We start from the raw sequence: 18687 nt of genomic DNA, 5'->3' as shown, positions 1-18687 counted from the left end.
AATCTACATTGCACAAAATTGGTTGGGGTGAAAGATAAATCATCCAATATTCCTTTACCTAATAATAGTATGGTATAAAACTCCATGGGTTTTGCTTGGTGACAGGAGTAGCTTCCTTGCCCTTCTCTATACCTGCTTCAGTACCTCAGTGTCCTTCTGGGAGTGGGGGGCCCAAAACTGAACCCAGTATTCAAGGTATGGCCTCAGCAGTGCAGGGACATGGCATTGCTTGTTTAACGGATTACATGGATTAAATGTTTGTGAGAAGTGAGAGTATTTTCTCAGCTTTAAGGTTGTGTATGACAACCATTGCTTGAGGGCAAGTTCTGAAGGTCTGACAACCATCAGCAGCCAGGCATCATGGAGTACTCTTCAGCTCACTGCATCTCCATGTTCAGACACAATGGTTGTTGCTGATGCCGAAGCCAAGGACTGTCCTGATCCTACACCTACTATCTGACATGTTCTCCCTATCAAGTGTAGCCTTTGGAGTAGGTTTCAAAGCCTTGTTTCTTTCCACTTGAATTGAAGGAGCTGGTTGAGAAAGCTGGGAATGAAAACCAACCTTTGTGCAGATCCCAAGGCAGCAGTCTCACGTGCACTGAGGCAGTGCTGAACAGAGACACCACACTTCTCAGCAAGCAGTGCCTTAGCAAAAAGTGACAAAGTGTTCATTTAGCAAAATCTTTTGGCTAAAGCATTCATCAATGGCTTCATTCTCCTGGTTCATGACATCACTGCAATCCCTTAATGAAACTGCAATTCAAGGAAGCTAATTTGTGCTCTAATTACATATTAGTCTGGGCTGAAAGGTTTGTGGATGGAAAAAAGGTTTTCTTCAGGCAATTTTTTATTCCACTTACTGTATTTACTTAACAGAGAGCAGTCAGCTTTTACTGTGCTTTTTCATAATGGAGTTGAGCTGTGGTGTTACCTGGCTAAGGGCAAACATCTGCACTCGTTTTTGATGGATTCTGATAGCAGCCTTTAGCAAGATCAAGGAATATATGAAAATGTAGGAAGAACCAAGCCCAAAAAGCTAAGAGGTGTGCTGCTGAAAAAGTTCAAGAGTTCCTCAGCTGGAATGCCTTCCAGATCAGTGGTACATCAGCAGCCAGGTAGTTTAAGGAAATGCAGATAAATACTTTCTCACCAGTAAAGAAAGTCCCCATTGAAATATTTTTTCCCTGTGTCACTTGAAAGAAGACATTCTTGGTTTGGTTTTTAATGCTTCTGACACAAGATGAAAGCCCAACATTGTTCACAATGTGCAGGATTCAGAGTATTTCTACCTAACTGAGGCTTTCTGAGCACAGGAGGACTTTAGGAAAGCAACTGAGTCCTTCAAAGCACCATTGTAAGGTGTGTTTCTGTTTCTTCTGATACCTAAGGTAGGCACTCTGTTGATGTAAGTCCTCAGCAAAGTACCCAGAGTTTGTCAGGAGGAATTCAGCCTAAACTGTGCAAAACCCCTACAGGAACTAGTTATCAAACTAAACCAAACACCTATCTTCAGTATATCCTTGTGTCTGGTGTTTGTGTTAGCAACAACCTTTCCCTGTAGATAAATTGTGAGGCAAATTTTGAGCCAGTGTCTGTTCTCCTTTTGCTGAATCTGCCCTGGTATCTACTGCAGAGGCTGATCGGGGCATTGCAAGTTAATTCCTGTGCTGGCTACTGCCTGCTGATAGAAGGAGCTACACTTGATACAAATATGAACAGGAAGGATTTCAAACAGGGTTCTTACTGTTTGGGTAGCAGTTTGCTGTGTACACCATCAAGGTTTTCCAGAAATCAAAGCAGTGGTTTCTGGGAGAATTAGAAGCAGTTGTCTCTCATGCCAGCAGTGCTTGAGCTTTCTCTGAGACCTCTGACAAGATGTTTTTACCTGAGAAAAAGTGGGGGGTAGATCAGAATGCAACACAAAGTACTGAATTTCTGTGTCTCTTTTCTGTTTTCTTCCAGAAAAAGTAAGCATACTGTCAACCTTCATAGCCCCCTTCAAGTATCTGAGTCCTGGCACAGCCACCATGGAGGATGAAGACAATTTAAGTAAGCAATCTCTTTTCTTTATAGATAGATCAGTAGTAAAGTTTAAAGAGAAAAGTCTTATGGGATAGAGCCAGTTGTGCACAGGAGGTGGATTTGCAGATATTGGGAGGCCATAAGCCCAGTCCTTATGGAAAATGCAGAATTCATGCATTCATCCTGCTGAATGTTCTCCAGTTTCCAGTGAAAGAGCTCAGTCTCAGCTCACCTTCTCAGTGCTCCCCTGTGCAGAGCTGGTGAGGAGGAGCTGTAGATGGTGTGTCACAAGTGCAAAGGATAAACATCTTGAAAAAGGAGTTTTGTTCACACTCAGCTTTACAGGCCTGTGGAGCTCCTTTTGCTTACCCATTTATGTTTCCTTATTTCACCCACTTGCCATTTGTAAAAGTAAAGCAAGCAGGATAGAGTCCTGTACTTGAAAAACTCTTTTCTCTTCTCTGATATGACCTGGAGAAAAAACATAAAAGGGAAGGGGAAAAAAAGAGAGGGAGAGAGAGAAGAAAGGAAGAAACCAGATGCAATTGAAAAGAGATGTTTAACTAGGCTTGAAGAAACCAAAGGTAACCCCAAAATTAGCCACCAGATTCTCCTGGGCCCTTACACCTGACAAAAGTCATCAACACTCCCAGAAGCTGCGACTGCAGAGCTGGAGGAAAGTGCTTCTGAGTTTGTAGGAGTTGTGAAGTCTTCAAAACACCAAAGCTGTGCAGTCAGGACTGAGTAAGCCCTTCCATTTATCACCGAGAAGCAAATTCGTGTCTTACCCAGCCCTGCTTATTGTAATGGCTACAGAAAGGGAGGGGAGCTCTCCCAGACAGAGGAGCAGCTCTGGGAGCTTTGGTATCAGCCACCAGATGGATTTCTGTTCCAGTCAGACACACACTGACATGCTGCCCCATTAGAGCCAGCGGGTGGGAGCAGTGGCCTTCTTTCCCCTGTTGTTGCTAATTTGCCTTGGTTAGATCATGGTGTGCCACCAAGGGGAGTGACTGCTGAAGGCGTGAAGGGGCACAGCCCTCTATTTTCTGCTGCCGAGTATGACGTGGACATCACACCATCCTGCCACACAGGGACAGGCAGGTTTCTACAGACCTTAGCAAAAAAAAATGTAACAACCCTGAAAATTGGTCCTAGGAAGGTTACATTTTCAGGAGGAGCTCTGAGAACTACGCAGGAAACATTATGCGCAGGGTGAGCTTGTGCAAGGCACCTCCTGCCTAATGTTTCCCAAATGTGCTACTTAGTTATTTTTAGGTAATGTAGGAAGTTTGCACAAGCCAAACACAGTAACACCATTTTCTTACTGCTGCTGTAATGCCAAGGCTGCCTCATGCCTGTGCTGCCTTTAAAATAGCTCCCACGGACAGGGGAAGCTGCGTTTTCTGAAAGAGAAACAGCATAGCTCACTGTTTTCAGGGTCATCCTGCCTAGACCTCTCCTGGGCCAGGCATACACTCCACTGATAAGGCAGTGATTTGTTTCTTGGCACACACATTTTAGGTGTTACTATTAGAATCTTAAAAAAAATTATATATATATTTTTATAGATTAATTCAAAATGGGCCATGGCTCAGTGTTCACTTCTACTATAGTTATATAAATCCCACTGGTGTCTATAGCAGACATGTGCCTGGGTGGTAATCCAGCATTCAGTGTTTTGCTCTGAACAAGCAGAGGAATCTTAAAATCCTAGAATGGCTCAGGTTGGAAGGGACCTCAGAGCTCCTGCCCTGGGCAGGGACACCTCTCAATTAAACTCAGTTGCTCAAGTCCTTATCCAACCTGCCTTGAACATCCCCAGGGAGGAGGCATCCCTCCCTGGGCAGCCTATTCCAGAGTCTCACCACCCTCCTACTGAAGAACTTCTTCCTCAGATCCAGTCTAACCCTGCTCTCCCTCAGCTTCAAACCATTCCTCCTTGTCCTGTCTCTAGATGCCCTCATGAAAAGTCCGTCTGCAGCCTTCCTGTAGGATCCCTTCAGGTACTGGAAGGCAGCTCTAAGGTCCCCCCAGAGCCTTCTCTCCTCTTCTCTTCTCTTCTCTCCTCTTCTCTTCTCTCCTCTTCTCTTCTCTTCTCTTCTCTTCTCTTCTCTTCTCTTCTCTTCTCTTCTCTTCTCTTCTCTTCTCTTCTCTTCTCTTCTCTTCTCTTCTCTTCTCTTCTCTTCTCTTCTCTTCTCTTCTCTTCTCTTCTCTTCTCTTCTCTTCTCTTCTCTTCTCTTCTCTTCTCTTCTCTTCTCTTCTCTTCTCTTCTCTTCTCTTCTCTTCTCTTCTCTTCTCTTCTCTTCTCTTCTCTTCTCTTCTCTTCTCTTCTCTTCTCTTCTCTTCTCTTCTCTTCTCTTCTCTTCTCTTCTCTTCTCTAGAGCCTAGGAGAATGCTGGCAAGGCACGCTACCACCAGACACAGATGCTTGCAAATCTAGAGTGTACCTCTAGCAGGAACAGATGATTCCTGGGGATCTCCTTGTGCAATGCTGCCATTTGCACAGACGGTGTCTGTAGAGGAAGCTGATGGTGATGGTCCACAATGTGGATTTCAGTTTTGCAACAGTCTCATAAGATGGATCCCAGCCCCAGATTCAGTGTACTGAAGCATGCTCAGTTGTGAGCCTGTTGCTCAAATTTCTTCTCAGGCAGCATGAGGCTCCAGAGCTTTTGAATCAGAAGTTTGCTATGCTACAGACTGCAAACTCTTTCTGTCAATATCACAGTTCTTGAGGAATATATCACCCCTTGTAAGTCAACAGTAAAGATGCCAGTCAAAGTGAAGATGCTACCTACCACCTCTCTTTTCCCATCCTCCTTGCAAGTTGGCTTGGCAGCAGAATAACCTTCATCAGGAACAATATTATCTCTTCAAATGTAGCATGGAGTATCGGATGACTAGTTCAGCAGAGCCCTTATGACCCAGAGACAGAGGCACTGTCACTATTAGTGATGCATTAGAGTTCTGAAGAGCTCTTGATGATGCAGCCTCTCTAGGTTAACTCTACTGTGCACAATGACCAAAAGGAGAAAAACACAAAAGAGCAGAGAGAAGACTGAGGAGCAGTGCATAAATAAATACATTTCACTAGCTCCTTTTCTCTCTCCCATTCACTTACTGAAGCACATATAAGACTTCAGTATCTCTTCTGCTTGTGAAATGGTAAAAATCAACAAGAAGTTGCCTGAGGAGATAATCACAGTGCAGGGGGTGGGGGGCTTGGTGCAGAAATCTTGCACAACAAGTTATTGCCAGAAAAATATAATGTTTTTCTTTCTCCCCTTTTTTTTTAATCACTCCCCTTACAATTTTATTATTCTCCAGCCTTTTATCATAGGAGAACCTTCTTTTATTATCTTCTTCCCCCTCGCCCCCCACCACATGTAAAGAATGTGTTTTGGGAAACACATCATGAGAGATAACAGAACTGAAAATGATCTAGAGTTTTGCATTTTGCCTTTGTGCATCCTCTGGCCTACCTCCTTCCTTTTAGTGCTCTTCATTTCTAAAATTGCTTGTGATTGTTCTATTACAGCTGCTTACAGTATTTATCTTACATAGCTTGGTGTCATTTGCCTGCTTTGTCTGATTTCCACGCTAGAAGTACATGTGCCACCATTAGAGAGGTAATCTTGTGTCTGCTACACAGAGGTCTCATAAAAGAAACATTTCAAAGACCTCCTATTTCAAAGATACCTGAAAGTATGAAGTAATTTCCCATCGCCCGGCAGCTGCCAGGTATCACACAAGCGCATCAGGCTCACAGACTTTCTGAGGCAGTCACTGAATTTAGGCTGCCTCTGATTTACGTGCCAGCAATGACTTTTGGCCTGCTGCAGGTCCGACTGAAGGCTGTGAAGAACTGAGCTGTTTCCTGGTGTTTCAGGAGCGGGTCCTCTAGAAATCTGGTTGTCTGGCACGGATTTGCTTCGCTGTGCCCAGGCCAGAACATGCCATGAATCCAGGCGTGTCTCCACAGCACACACCTGCCGCTGTCCATGTGTCCTTTGTGCCTGACCTCTGGAAGTTTACACCTGCAGCTCTGCAGGTTTTTTACTACATCACTGCAAACTCTCTGCTGGCCAAAACCTAGACAATATCAAAGACAGAATTTAAGGCACAGATTGTTTTATGTTGCCATGTTTTTAGTTTACTTCTATTCTAGTTAAGGCTTAAGAAAGATGTTACGCTTGCATCACATTCCTGCTTACAGATCCATGGTTCTCTGACTGTGGAAGACAAAACAGCTGGAATCAGACAATATGAATTATAAACACAAATAACCCCTTGAGTTTTCCCATTCAGTGGTGCATAATCAATACAAATTCTTTTCAAACCCAAATGTTGTGCGAAGCAAGAGCTATCTCTCTTTTCATGCTTCCTGGCTACAATATCATTATGTACCGTAATTGGCTCTGTAAAAACCTATTAGGTAAGATGAGAGAGGAGGTGTGAAACACAGAATGAAACCTGCTTCCTGATAAAAAAAGTATCTCTGAGTCAAAATGTTTCACTTTTAATTTAAGAAATGAGTGCACCCAAAGAGGTGTGGAAGTGGATGGAAGCACAAGGAAGGGTCACAGTGGGAAATGGCTGGCCAAAGCCACTGCCAGGTTGAACAGAAGACAGTTAAAGCTGACACTTCCTCCCCTCTCAGAGCAGAGTTTCCATAAAGAGAGCTGAGAACTCACTATAAAAAGGCCATGTTAGCCTTGTGTCTTCGTTAACCAGACCTTTTAAAGGTCTTATTTTCAGAGGGTCTGGCTTAAAGATGTCCTATTTTATGCAGCAGAATGCAGCAGAATGAAGACAGCAGCCTTCCTCAGCTGTCTTCATTCCCTCCCCTTAGCTTCAGAAAGTAGAAATGACCTGGTCACTAGGATCTCATTTTGTCCATCCATGTTCTGCCTCAGCAAAGCACTGCAGCACATAGCTCTGACAGTAACTTTGCTGAGACGTGGATCCAGGCTGGAAGCTCAGTGTATGCTGAAGGGCTTTCAAGAAAGGGGACCTAAAGACTCAGTCCTGCACATGGGCCCCCACACATGGAATTGGGACATGGGTTTTACTTGTGTCTAAGCAGTGGGCTGCCTTCTGTGGGACAGCTTGGATGAGTGCAGCCTTACCCCTCTAATGGGAAAAAGTCTGTTGCTATTTAAGTCATCAGGACATAAAGGAGACTGTTTTGATCAAGGTAGCTGGTTTGACATAATTCTCTGCAGACTCCTGTGCACCTGTCAGCCCAGCCTAGTACTGGACTGCAGCAAAGACACCACTCCAGCAGAGGTTCCTGGAGGCCTAGGTGGCAGCTCACTCCGTACATCCTTGCAGCCAGCTTTGTGCGTCAGGGTTGAGAAGAAATCAAACACAGCCTTGGCCCTGCAAGAAGTGGGAGAACCATTTTATGTCCTGTAAGGACCTCAGAGACCTTCTCTGTGCTGGGACTCACACAGCTTGTGGAGATGGCATGCTGATGTCTGACAGTAACAACGGGAAAGGCTCCATGCTCAGTGCTGGTTGGAACAAAGCAGGCAGCCAGACAGTTCCCAGCTCAGAAAGGGATCAGGTGCATCGCTCCAGGGATGGGGTGCTTCACAGCTTGGTTACATTTGTGCTCTCTTCTTCAACTTGTCTCTGCCCCATAGGCAGAGGAGGACTGGAGGATGTAACAGAAATGCAGTACAAATAAATAAACCCATCAGAAACGTCAAAAATATCACAGGGTGCCTATTTAGACAGCAGCACGTTTCCTGTCTCATTCAGGATACCAGTGAGATGCTGTCCATTCTCAGTCATTCCTCTGTTAAGATACATAGCAAAGAGCACTACCCCACCATGGGCACTGCGCAAGCACAGTTCGGAGCAGTCTGTGATTCATTGGCTCAAGAACAGCAGAGCACTCCCTCCTTAGCTCCCCACTTCATTTCATTCCCTTCCTCATGCTCCTGGTAGTCATTCTCTCCCATTGCCTGTCTTTAATATAGATCATTCTTTACACCCTCCTGCCATGATGCTCTGGCTTTCCCTACTCTCATTTAGATTTGTCTGGGTCTTTTACAGTATTGGTTGTTGCTGATGCAGGAGCCAAGACTATCTGAAATTGGATTTGACAGAAAGATCCTCACTTATTAAACTGCTGTCAGAGTCCAGACCATATTATTGTTTCAAATGCTAGGAAGGTCTGTCAGATCTTTTCTTTGGCTGGATTCGTGATGTTACCAGCAGGAGCCTGTGGTGTGAGTGGAGCTGGTTGATATATTAATTGCAGATAGATGAATCGATGCATTTGCACATTGTTCTGTTTGTGAATCCCTTCTGAATCATTGCTGACTTCTAATAGTGTTTCGAGAAGCATTCACCCACATGGAGTATGGGACAAACCTCAGAACTTTGCAAACTATTCAGGCTTTAGCAGTAATTACTCAGTGTGAATGTTTCAGTCACATGGCATCACTCATGCTTCATCTTTGATGTCATCTTTTTTTCCAAGCAGGTGCCTAGTAACTAATCCAAGTACAGCTTTAGGGACGAGTGAATATTCAGGACACGCTGAAAACCTGTGCTATAAATAACAAGTCAACCATTATACAGCTAGTTGAGGAAAAAACCCCAAAGGGGCTGAGCAAGGATATCTATCATTAACATTTTTGTTCTTTTTTGGCTGTTCTGCCAGCCCTGGGCACCATGTCAGCTGCTGTGATGACAGCTGTAATGTGTGGGTTTGTTCTTTCTTTACTGACAGGTACCAGCAGTGCAGAAGTAAAGGAAAATCGCAACATTGGCAACCTGGAGGATCATCCAATATCCCCTAATGAGAGGGCAAGAGTGGTGACACCTAGCAGTAAGAGGAAAAGGCCCTTGGAGGACGGCAATAACGGCCATTTCTGCAAGCTCCAGCTCATCTGGAAGAAGGTCTCCTGGTCAGTGACGCCAAAGAACGCTCTGGTTCAGCTGCACGAGCTCAAGCCAGGTTTGCAATACAAAATGGTTTCCCAGACAGGCCCAGTGCACGCTCCAGTCTTCGCCGTGGCTGTGGAAGTGAACGGACTCACCTTCGAAGGCACGGGGCCCACCAAGAAGAAAGCCAAAATGCGCGCAGCGGAGCTGGCCCTGAAGTCATTCGTTCAGTTCCCCAACGCCTGCCAAGCTCACTTCGCCATGGGTAACCGCATCAACCCATCCACGGACTTCACTTCCGACCAGGCAGACTTCCCAGACACTCTGTTCAAGGAGTTCGAGCCCTCCGCGCACAGCGAGGACTTCTCCGTCTACCACCCCGTGGAGGACGAGCTGCTCTCCACCGCCTACCGGCACGGCCGCCTGCTCTGCCACACGCTGGACCTGATGGGCCACGGCAAGCAGGGCAAGCACCGGGCGGCCTCCAAGGCGGAGGGCGAGCAGAACCCAGTGGTGCTGCTGAACGAGCTGCGCTCGGGGCTGCGCTACGTCTGCCTCTCAGAGACGGTGGAGAAGCAGCACATCAAGAGCTTCGTGATGGCCGTGCGCGTGGACGGCAGAACGTTCGAGGGCTCGGGACGCAGCAAGAAGCTGGCCAAGGGGCAAGCGGCGCAGGCAGCCCTGCAGGCCCTCTTTAACATTCGCCTGCCCAGCCACATTCCCAGCAGGAGTAAATGTCACCACTTGCCACAGGTGAGAGCCCCTGGGTAGTCATAGGCTCACAGGATGTTAGGGGTTGGAAGGGACCTTCAGAGATCATCAAGACCAACCCCCCTGCCAGAGCAGAACCATAGAATCCAGCACAGGTCACACAGGAACACATCCCTTATTACTGTATGTCCTATCCCTTATTACTAGGGAGAGGAGACCAACCCCTACCTGGCTCACACCTCCTTTCAGGGAGCTGTAGAGAGCAATGAGGTCTCCCCTCAGGCCTCCTCTTCTCCAGACTAAACAACTCCAGTTCCCTCAGCTGGTCCTCACCAGCCCTGTTCTGCAGACCTTTCCTCAGCTTTGTTGCCCTTCTCTGGACATGCTCCAGCGCTTCAATGTCCCTCTTGTAGTGAGGGACCCAAAACTGAACCCAGTACTCAAGGTGTGCCCCCACCAGTGCTGAATCTAGGGGGGCCACCACCACACTGGAGGAAGCCTTTTGAGGAACAGGATTGGTTTTGCTGTAGCTGTTTGTTGCTCTGCCAGATAGTTCTCCTGATGTTCTGGCAAGTGCCATGCCACAAAATAGCCCTTTTCCCATAGTATGATCCAGATGCCACACACAATAGCTTGCAAACCATATCCTGAAATAATCTGGTACCATTTGCAGCCCTTTCCATAGGAGGCACAGCTGAGAGGGCAGAGCGTAAGGAGAAATACCAACATGTCAGTTGGCTGGAGAAAGTGATATTGACTCAGGCAGGAGAGTTGGGTGCACTGCTGCATCTCTCTCAGAAAGGAGCCCAAAACCAAAGGGGTGCCCCAAATCCTCCTTTTAGGGTTAATTTTTGATGAGGACAGTGCCCTTCAGAGGAACAACAGTGACAAAGAACATGCCTGCATCAGAACAAACTCCCCAGACAATTCTGCCACGGGAAGATTTAAGTGAGTTTGTTTATTACAGGCTTACTTTGGGGGTTGTATTTTACTTACTTTCAAATATGCCTCCAATAGCACAAGGGTTGTATTTTACTTACTTTCAAATATGCCTCCAATAGCACAAGGGATAGTGAAAGCTCTGAGGTTTTCCTAGAATAGATGTACAGGTTACAGAAAATAGAGACGTGAAGTACACACTTTGCACATCAAAATTTCATGGTTGGTCGTAAGCCAAAGGCTATCTTAGCATTACTCAGACTTCTGTCAATTTTCTAAGTTCAAAGGGAGCCAGGATTTGCAGACATTGGGAAGCATTACATGGGCTCAAGTCATTTCTTCATTTGTTTGTGCTATCATAAAGGGTTTGATCCACCAGCACCAGGAGCTGATCTGCTACTACAAAGCTCCCTTTATGAAGGGAGCTGTTAATGTCCAGAATTTAATGCAAAGCACTGAGAGTCGCTCTGCTGCTGGCTTGCTGTGAGACCCTAGGCAAGTCATTTAAATCCAATATGCCTGTAATAAAAATGGGCATATTATTTGAAAGAACACTTCAAGATCCTTAAGTAGTGTGTAAATGCAAATTATTGGTAGCAATTCTCATTAACATCAGTAAAGAGGTTCATTAGATGTCCGAGGAATGTGATAGGACATGAATCCTTTAGATGACGTAGTTGCCTGCAGGGTCTGGTGACTGAGAAGGTTTCGTCCTCTGTTTCAAAAAAAAAAGAGGAAAACATGAGCTATGTAAATTCTAAACTACAACATCATCTCCCACCTCTTCCTTTTAATTCTGCTTTGTAAACTCCATGAACCAGTGGGATAATAACATAATTTAATAACAGCCATGATCTTCACAGAGTGCTTTGCAGGCGTTTCGGAAGCCTTGGCCAGCCTGGAGGTTCCACCTCCCAGTACTCCTCCAAGTGAGAAATCTGTGCTGTGTCCTGGCAGAATTCATTCTGGTAAAAAGTGGTTTGTTTTGATGAACACCTGCCCTCCCCCAGGGAAATCTAGCGCCCAGATATAGTAAGAAATCTTTAGTCCCATCCTCCTGGCTGCTTTGCTGCCCCCAGTGAACCTTGCATGCATTTGTACACCTGGAGAAACTTTTCATCTCATAATTTAAAGACAGAGTAATTGAGATTGTGGATTCTTTGCTGCCATCAAGAGTGCTTTGATCCATTTCTGTGATCCTGATGCAGGAACAATGATGTCTGGGGCACCTGAGCTATTTCCCATGTATAAGGGAGCTGAGATAATCCAAGAGCCAGCTGAAATGTTCGCAAAATCTGCCCATCAAACTGCCAACTACTGTTCTTCCTCAAACCAGATGTCTTATCTGTGCTATGCCATTGAAGTGCAAGGTAAATGCTATTGATGGTCTGAGGCTGGGCACACCATGTTGAGCAGAGCAGCCAAGACAGAAGCCCAGAGGTCTGCTAAGCTAATGGCAGAGATAAAGTGAGTCATGAGAATGACAACACTGAGTGTCTGCTCTAAGCCACTAAATATTGCTCCTCATTTCCTAGCATACTTGGTCTGAACTCCTGTTGTCCATTCAGTAATATGCCATTTCTTCAATGACCAGCTTTTATGAAAGTCTGACAGTTGCTTCTCCCCACCTTGGGAGCTAATGTTGCTATATTCCACAACAGGAGACAGTATCAAAGGGGGCAGCCCTGATGAGTTTGCGCTGGTAGAAATACATCACAGCGCCCAAGCTTCCCAAGTGCAGTGTGCTGAGCACAGGAGATCAAGGTGACCCCCAGCTGCATCTGACCAGTGTACAGCTTGTTTTTTCTAATCTTGCAGTCCTTCTAATCTATCTCACTCAGTCTAAACACCATTCTTACTGCCGTAGAGCAAACCCATTAATTAATATTGCCATAACAAATTAGCAATAGAGGGATGTTTGCATTTCAAATGGACCTACATTAAAAAAGAATAGGTGTGAAAATCACATTCGCTCCTCTTTGAAATGACTTAACACTGCTGTTGCTGGTTCACATCCAGGGCCTCCAAAGCAGCAGCTGTCAATTTGTTACATGAAACCTCACTGCATTTTGGGTGTGTATTACAGAAAAAAGGGGGAAAAAAAAGAAACAGGATTTTTTTTCCTTTGGCAAATGGAGCTTAACTCCTGGACTCCAGTTAAATCCCCTGTTTGCCAGAAGCTGCATTTGCTGTTCAAAGCAGCCTCAGCATCCCCACTGCAATTATTCTTTATGATGAGCAGCAGGTCAGGGATTCCTGACAGCTAACTTCAGTGTCAGCTTGGTGAGTGTGGTGGTTCAGGACGGGTGCCTCCCCTGGTGCCACCACACAAGGCACACCTGTGGTGTCCCAAGGATCCAGCGCAGTGGGTGGACACGGAAAGCTATGTATTTCATCCCATAATGCTCTGTTCCCTATAAAACCATCAGCAGGATCCTGCACTTCCTCTTTCTTCCCTCACTGCCATCTCACAGCCTCTTGGGCCTGGCTAGACCCAAGGCCGGGGGGAAGGGCAATCTCAGATCTGGCCAGATCAGAGAGAAAAGGAGAACCGACTGAACTCAGACTGAGTTCTTAAAGGCACATTTCTACTGATCTGCCAATGAAATTTGTTTAGAATTCTCTTTGTTTTCCTTTTTCACACCTAAACATTTCAGCTAGAGAATTCTGTAGCTGTCCCTTTCTTAAAGGCACAGCCCAAAACTGTCACAGTGAGAAGTGTCACGGGAAGAACACCACTGTCCTTTCACCCACCACCCTGCAGAGCCCTGTTTCTCTGTTTTGCAGAGCTGGGTTATGTTCTTATGCTATCAATTGTTGCTGCATCCTTGACTTTGTTTCTCTCTCAAGGCTCATTTACCACCTTCCTTGAAACCATACCCTCTCACCTGCATCACAGTTAAGTTGGGACTGGCAGTGGCAGGTCTGACTGATGCAAAGAGGGACAACATAAGAGCTGGCACTGAGCTTTGAGAAGCTGTTGTAGCATGTTTCTGTGAAGGGTTTTGTCTGGTCAAGTGACTAGGTACAGGTTTTTATAACCCTCTCTGTTTTCTCCTACAGGAAGGGAAACAGCTGATGGGTGTCTGTGTAGCTCTTGATAGTGAGGTGCAAGCAAGGGAAATGGTGGGGACCAGAGAGATGTCTCTACAATAGGAATAATGTTTGATTTTCAGCCATCTGGTTTTGGCTCTGTAGGTGGGAAAAGTTGTTTTTTATAATCAGAGCAACAGGCAGTCAAGACATTTATAGGATTACAGTTTCTTAAGCCAAACAATGGCAAAAGAACCAATTTAGAGGCACAGCATTAGTGCACTGGATACCTTTATTATTATCCTGGCTGCTAATAAGATTGCAGTCACTTCTAGGCTCACAGCTGAGGAAACAGGACCACCCCCCACCCCTCATACAAGTCCAACACAAAAGATTATTGTTGCCCCAGAGAGATTACAGCCTGAGTCTTAGATGAGGAAATTACTGTGTTTAAATGTATATAATCCACACAAGATCAAAGGGAGATGCAGAAGGGCTGCCTGCATGGAATCACAGGAAACAAATTAACAGGGCAGAAAGGACTCTGGTCATTTGCTCCCACAGCACCAGGACATGTGTGTGGATGCATTAAGGGGGTTGCACATGAGAACCAGTCAGCACTGCAAAATAACACAGTGCTTTGCATCAGCTGGGCTACAGGCATGCTCCAGCTATCTGGTGCAGAGAGAATTGGCTGAGTTGGTATAGCCATCTCCACCCTCCATACCTCTCTCTTTTGCTTCTTGTTTGCTGTACCCTGTAACTCCCTGCTCTCTCCAACAGGATCCCCAAAAGGTTCACCTGTGCTTTGTGTTTAAGTCCTGCATGATCCAGAACACGCTCAGGGCTTTCAGAGCGTTAGGTACCTAAACAAAACCCTTCCAGGGGAGATGTTAAAGTGCAAATAGACCACTCAGCTAATTAATAATACTTAGGAGGGCTCTAAAATCGGTTGTAATTCGTTAATGAATGGCTGATCTTCATTTAGATAAATGAAAAATAATTTTAATACCTTCAAGGAAAAAATGTTTAAGGCTGAAAGGCATTTTTCTCAAGTGTACATATGCTTTCATAGTTTATAGGCAAACCAAAGCCTTTCTTCCTCTGAGACAAGGAAAACAAAAAATATCTGATTTTCCTTGATAAAGACTCTGGAAAGTGCCCTGTGATTAGAGTGCCTTTAGAGTGGGGTGAGTCTGATTCAACCATCTGACTTGGTGGCTGCCTGCTCTTTTACTAGTTGCAAATACTGCACAACCATTCACACATCCACAGAAGCAGCATCTGATTTCTTCCCTCCAGAGTCTGGATTACTCATTAACTACAGCTAGTGAGTCACAGCATGGACTCTGCTGACTTCTGTGCTTGCCCACAAGGAGCCAGCCACCTCACCTATCAGGGAAGCTGATGGTGTTGCTCTGATTTGTGAAGAACTGTTATTTGTGTGACCTGTTATGGTGAGGCAGTTTCTGCAGAACCATTAGGGCTCCAGCAACAAGCAGAGCTAGTTAGTACATGAAAGCTGAATCCCAGGCTGGTGTCATCCACAGGTAAACTTCTCTCTAAACTAGACACTCTCGCAGCTGTCAGAGTCACCCTTGTTGCTTTCTGGCTTTGTAAGTGAGCTAGGGACACTTCAGAAAGCACCCAGCAAGCTGGACCTCGTTAAAGCTCCTGCTTGATCCTGGACTAATATCCTGCCATCGTTTATGATGCTTCATTATTATCTACTTAATACAAGCCATGATCGTTGTGCTCCCCTAAATGAAGCTGTAATACAAGCGCCTGGAGTGAATCTTTCTTTGGTCGTGTTCCACACAAAGCCTTCTGTGTTTGAGCTGGAGTGTTACACTCAGGCCCAAACGGCATTCTTTATCTTTTTTTATCTGTAGTCACGTCTAGGAAGCCTTAATTATTCAAACAGATTTTTCCCTTCTGTGTACGGTGTCAGGAGCAAGCTTCTGCCATTCATTTCACGACGACTGCCTCCCTCTCGTGGTCCCTGTGCCAGCCGTGCGGCAGGCAGAGCAGATCGTCAGGCTGAGAGGAGGAGACTGATAGCACACAGTGCCAGCTCCCTTTACAGAGGCAGCAGCTCAGAGCCTGCAGCTTCCCCGGTGCAGCCGCTGGGAACCCCAGTGTTGCATGCAGGAGAGGGACCGCTCTCTTCCCTCTGGATAGCAGCAACGCTGTTGTCCCTTCTCTTTTATCGCATCCGTTTAGCCTTCCAGTGGTGCCTCTGTGTAGCAGTTGTGGAGAAACCCACCCTTTCTCCTGCCTCTTCATCTCAGCTCCACTGCTCATGCATGCTGCCATGTGGAAGGATTATATACATACACATAGACACAAAACAGGGTGCGTGTCATAAAATTCAATAGGTGGAATATACTTAGGGCTTAAGCTTGGGACTGGTGAGAATTAATGGCCAGAAGAGGCTTTAGACTTGTTATAATGGATGTAAAAGATGAGTTATGTCTTCAGACATTTATACAGCCAAACAAAACTGGAGGATTGGCTCGTGTTCTTTGAAAGGGGAAAATCCATTGTTGTTTTCTTTATATGAACATCTAAAAGTGAGTTTGGATCTCTAGTGGGAGCAAAATTTATCAGATCAAGGTTTGTTTTTTCTTTTTTTCACATATGTGATGCATGATGTGAATTCCTCTTAAGACAAAATATTTACTTACTCCCGAGATGTAGAAATGGAGATAAATATGTATGTTCTCTGGGAAAGTGGGTAAATTGTCCATTTCCTCTCATCAAAAGGGGTTTTATTCAGTGAAAACAATCAATATTGTCTGTCTCATGATATCCATCAGTTTCCTAGACTGAATTCTAAGACATGAAATATTAATGCATCCGTAAGCCTTTCCTCCTCTACCTTAAATACTTCAGTATTGCCTTTAGGCAAATTCATGTTGCTTTCCTATCCTATCTAGTTTTCTAATTGAGAAGTCTTAGAGTTTCCTTCCAAAGCAAGCTAACCTGTTTGTCTTCCAAACTGGAGTAGACATGTGATAGGAAAGCATCTACGAGTGATTGCTCTTAACCTACTTGTCATCACGTCTGCTGCAGACCCCAGCCATGCAATCAAACCTGAATTCAGACAATGGTACCTTAAAATCAGTGCCAGATGAGCCCGTGCTACACTGATTTGCTGTGTAAATTCCTCATGTGCTGTTTGTTCTCACTCTCTTTATCCAGTTCACATCTAAAAACTACAGGTGAAAAGAGAGCATTCCCTGAACACAGTCAAATGAACAAAATGAATGACTTTTGGGTAGTTCAGAGAAACAGCCCAAGCATCCCATGATTTCTGGGTTCTTCTGTTCATGCCATTTCACTGCTGAGTTCCTATTTTTAGGCCATCTTCTATGAGCTGGGCACCACTACTCACAGAAGTAATTGCAATCAACTCCTTTCCCTCTTATGTGGGTCATTGCTTTATTAGGTTAAACACACAGAATAATGTGAGTCTCCAAGGTCTTGTGGGAAGGGTGAAGACAGCAACACTGGCTTCATTTCTTGTTTGATAATTAGTTTCTATCCAAATCAACTCTGCCCTATACTTTTAAGGAATAATCCTCTCAGGGATGTGGGAGAATGAACTCATTAGGCCTGAATCAGCCTCCTCTTTTCTTCCACTCTCCTGGGTATATACACAAGCCATTCTAGCCCTCGGTGCCTCAAGACCTTTGCACACTCAGCATATGGACAACAGTTCCTAAGAACATGACAAATGTACTGCTGGGGTTTGATTGTCCTGGTCATTAGAGGAGGTGTTCAAGAGAGGTACAGGCACTGAACATGTTTGTTCCAACCTGATCCAGCTACACAGAAACCCTCTGCAAACCAAGGCAGTAGCCATCAATGTGCGGCAGCCAAAAAAGGCTGAGCCAGGAGATAAGAAGGAGCAGTGGCTGATAACATAACAGGCATAAAGCTCCTTGAAGGCTTATGGCTATGGCAGCAATGAGGGGCAGATGAGCTGACTGATAGGATAGGATAGGATAGGATAGGATAGGATAGGATAGGATAGGATAGGATAGGATAGGATAGGATAGGATAGGATTGAATAGACCAGGTTGGAAGAGACCTTCAAGATCATCACATCCAACCTGTCATCCAACACCACCTAATCAACTAAATGATGTGCACCAGAAGATACAAATCACAGCCACACTGAAGCTTTTGTGTCTGATGAAAATGAAAACAGATCACATAGCTGTTGGAACTGTTCTCTGGAGCCAAATGTTAGCAGTTGCACCACTTGGAAAGTATCATGACTCACCCAAAGTAGTGTTCTATAATAATACTTAGACTGGCTCATAACATGGTAACATGGAGAGAAGAGGAACGGTCCATGAGGAACACCATTCTGGAAAACATCCTCACAGATGCTAAAGGTAGTTACCAGCTCCCACCCAAAGAAAACAATAAAGCCCTGCCTTTTTCCTATGGAGCACAGAGCTTGCAGCTCAGCCCAGAGGGGCTTATATTCCCAGCCAGGAGTGACAACACATTCAAACATTGTCGTGTTTTGCTGCCTTTTGTGGCACTTCACACTCCCTTCAGTGCTCAGCCAAATGCCACTCAAGGCTTTTTTCCTACCTAGAATTACATGGACCTTAGCAGAACATGAGGTATGAGTTCCTGACACAAAGCTCTCTCTGACCATTCTGGGTATGTTTTCTTAGAAACACACCTTTGCCAGTTCTGGAGCACGTTCCTGCTCCTGCTCACAGTTCACACACATCTCTCTGTTTCTCTGATGCTTCAGGCATGGCCTAAACCAACAACATTTAGTCTAGCCAGTCTCTCAGCATGACTGCAGTCATGTGTAGATTGCATTTGCCCTCCTATTTGGTTCTGGCTACTAATTAGTGAAGATGGCAAGATATATTGAAAGGTGCTCATTAGCCAAACAAGCAGATACTATTTTACTCAAATTCAAACCAGTTCTGAAAACCAAAAGTGTACAATATTGCCTTATGAACCCTCAAGTAGCAGTTATTTTTTCCACTTCCTCCCTTTTTGTTTTTGTGTGCACAGGATATTTTTGGTCACATTCATAAT

At 45.1% G+C, this 18687-nt stretch overlaps 1 protein-coding gene across 2 annotated transcripts in view; it reads left to right on the top strand.

Annotated features, from left to right (window-relative positions):
* ADARB2 (adenosine deaminase RNA specific B2 (inactive)) overlaps nt 1-18687 on the top strand; it is a 303071-nt gene that overhangs the window by 199765 nt on the left and 84619 nt on the right. For both annotated transcript variants that reach the window (XM_054171384.1, XM_054171385.1), the window contains exons 2-3: nt 1966-2052; nt 8774-9681. In XM_054171384.1, the coding sequence (XP_054027359.1) occupies nt 1966-2052; nt 8774-9681 (995 nt within the window). The remainder of the gene's footprint in view (nt 1-1965; nt 2053-8773; nt 9682-18687) is intronic.

The sequence above is a fragment of the Dryobates pubescens genome, chromosome 21 (assembly GCF_014839835.1).
Source record: "Dryobates pubescens isolate bDryPub1 chromosome 21, bDryPub1.pri, whole genome shotgun sequence".
Classification (NCBI taxonomy): Eukaryota; Metazoa; Chordata; class Aves; order Piciformes; family Picidae; genus Dryobates; species Dryobates pubescens.
The sequence above is the reverse complement of the archived record's forward strand: the minus strand, read 5'-3'. Positions and strand labels throughout refer to the sequence as shown.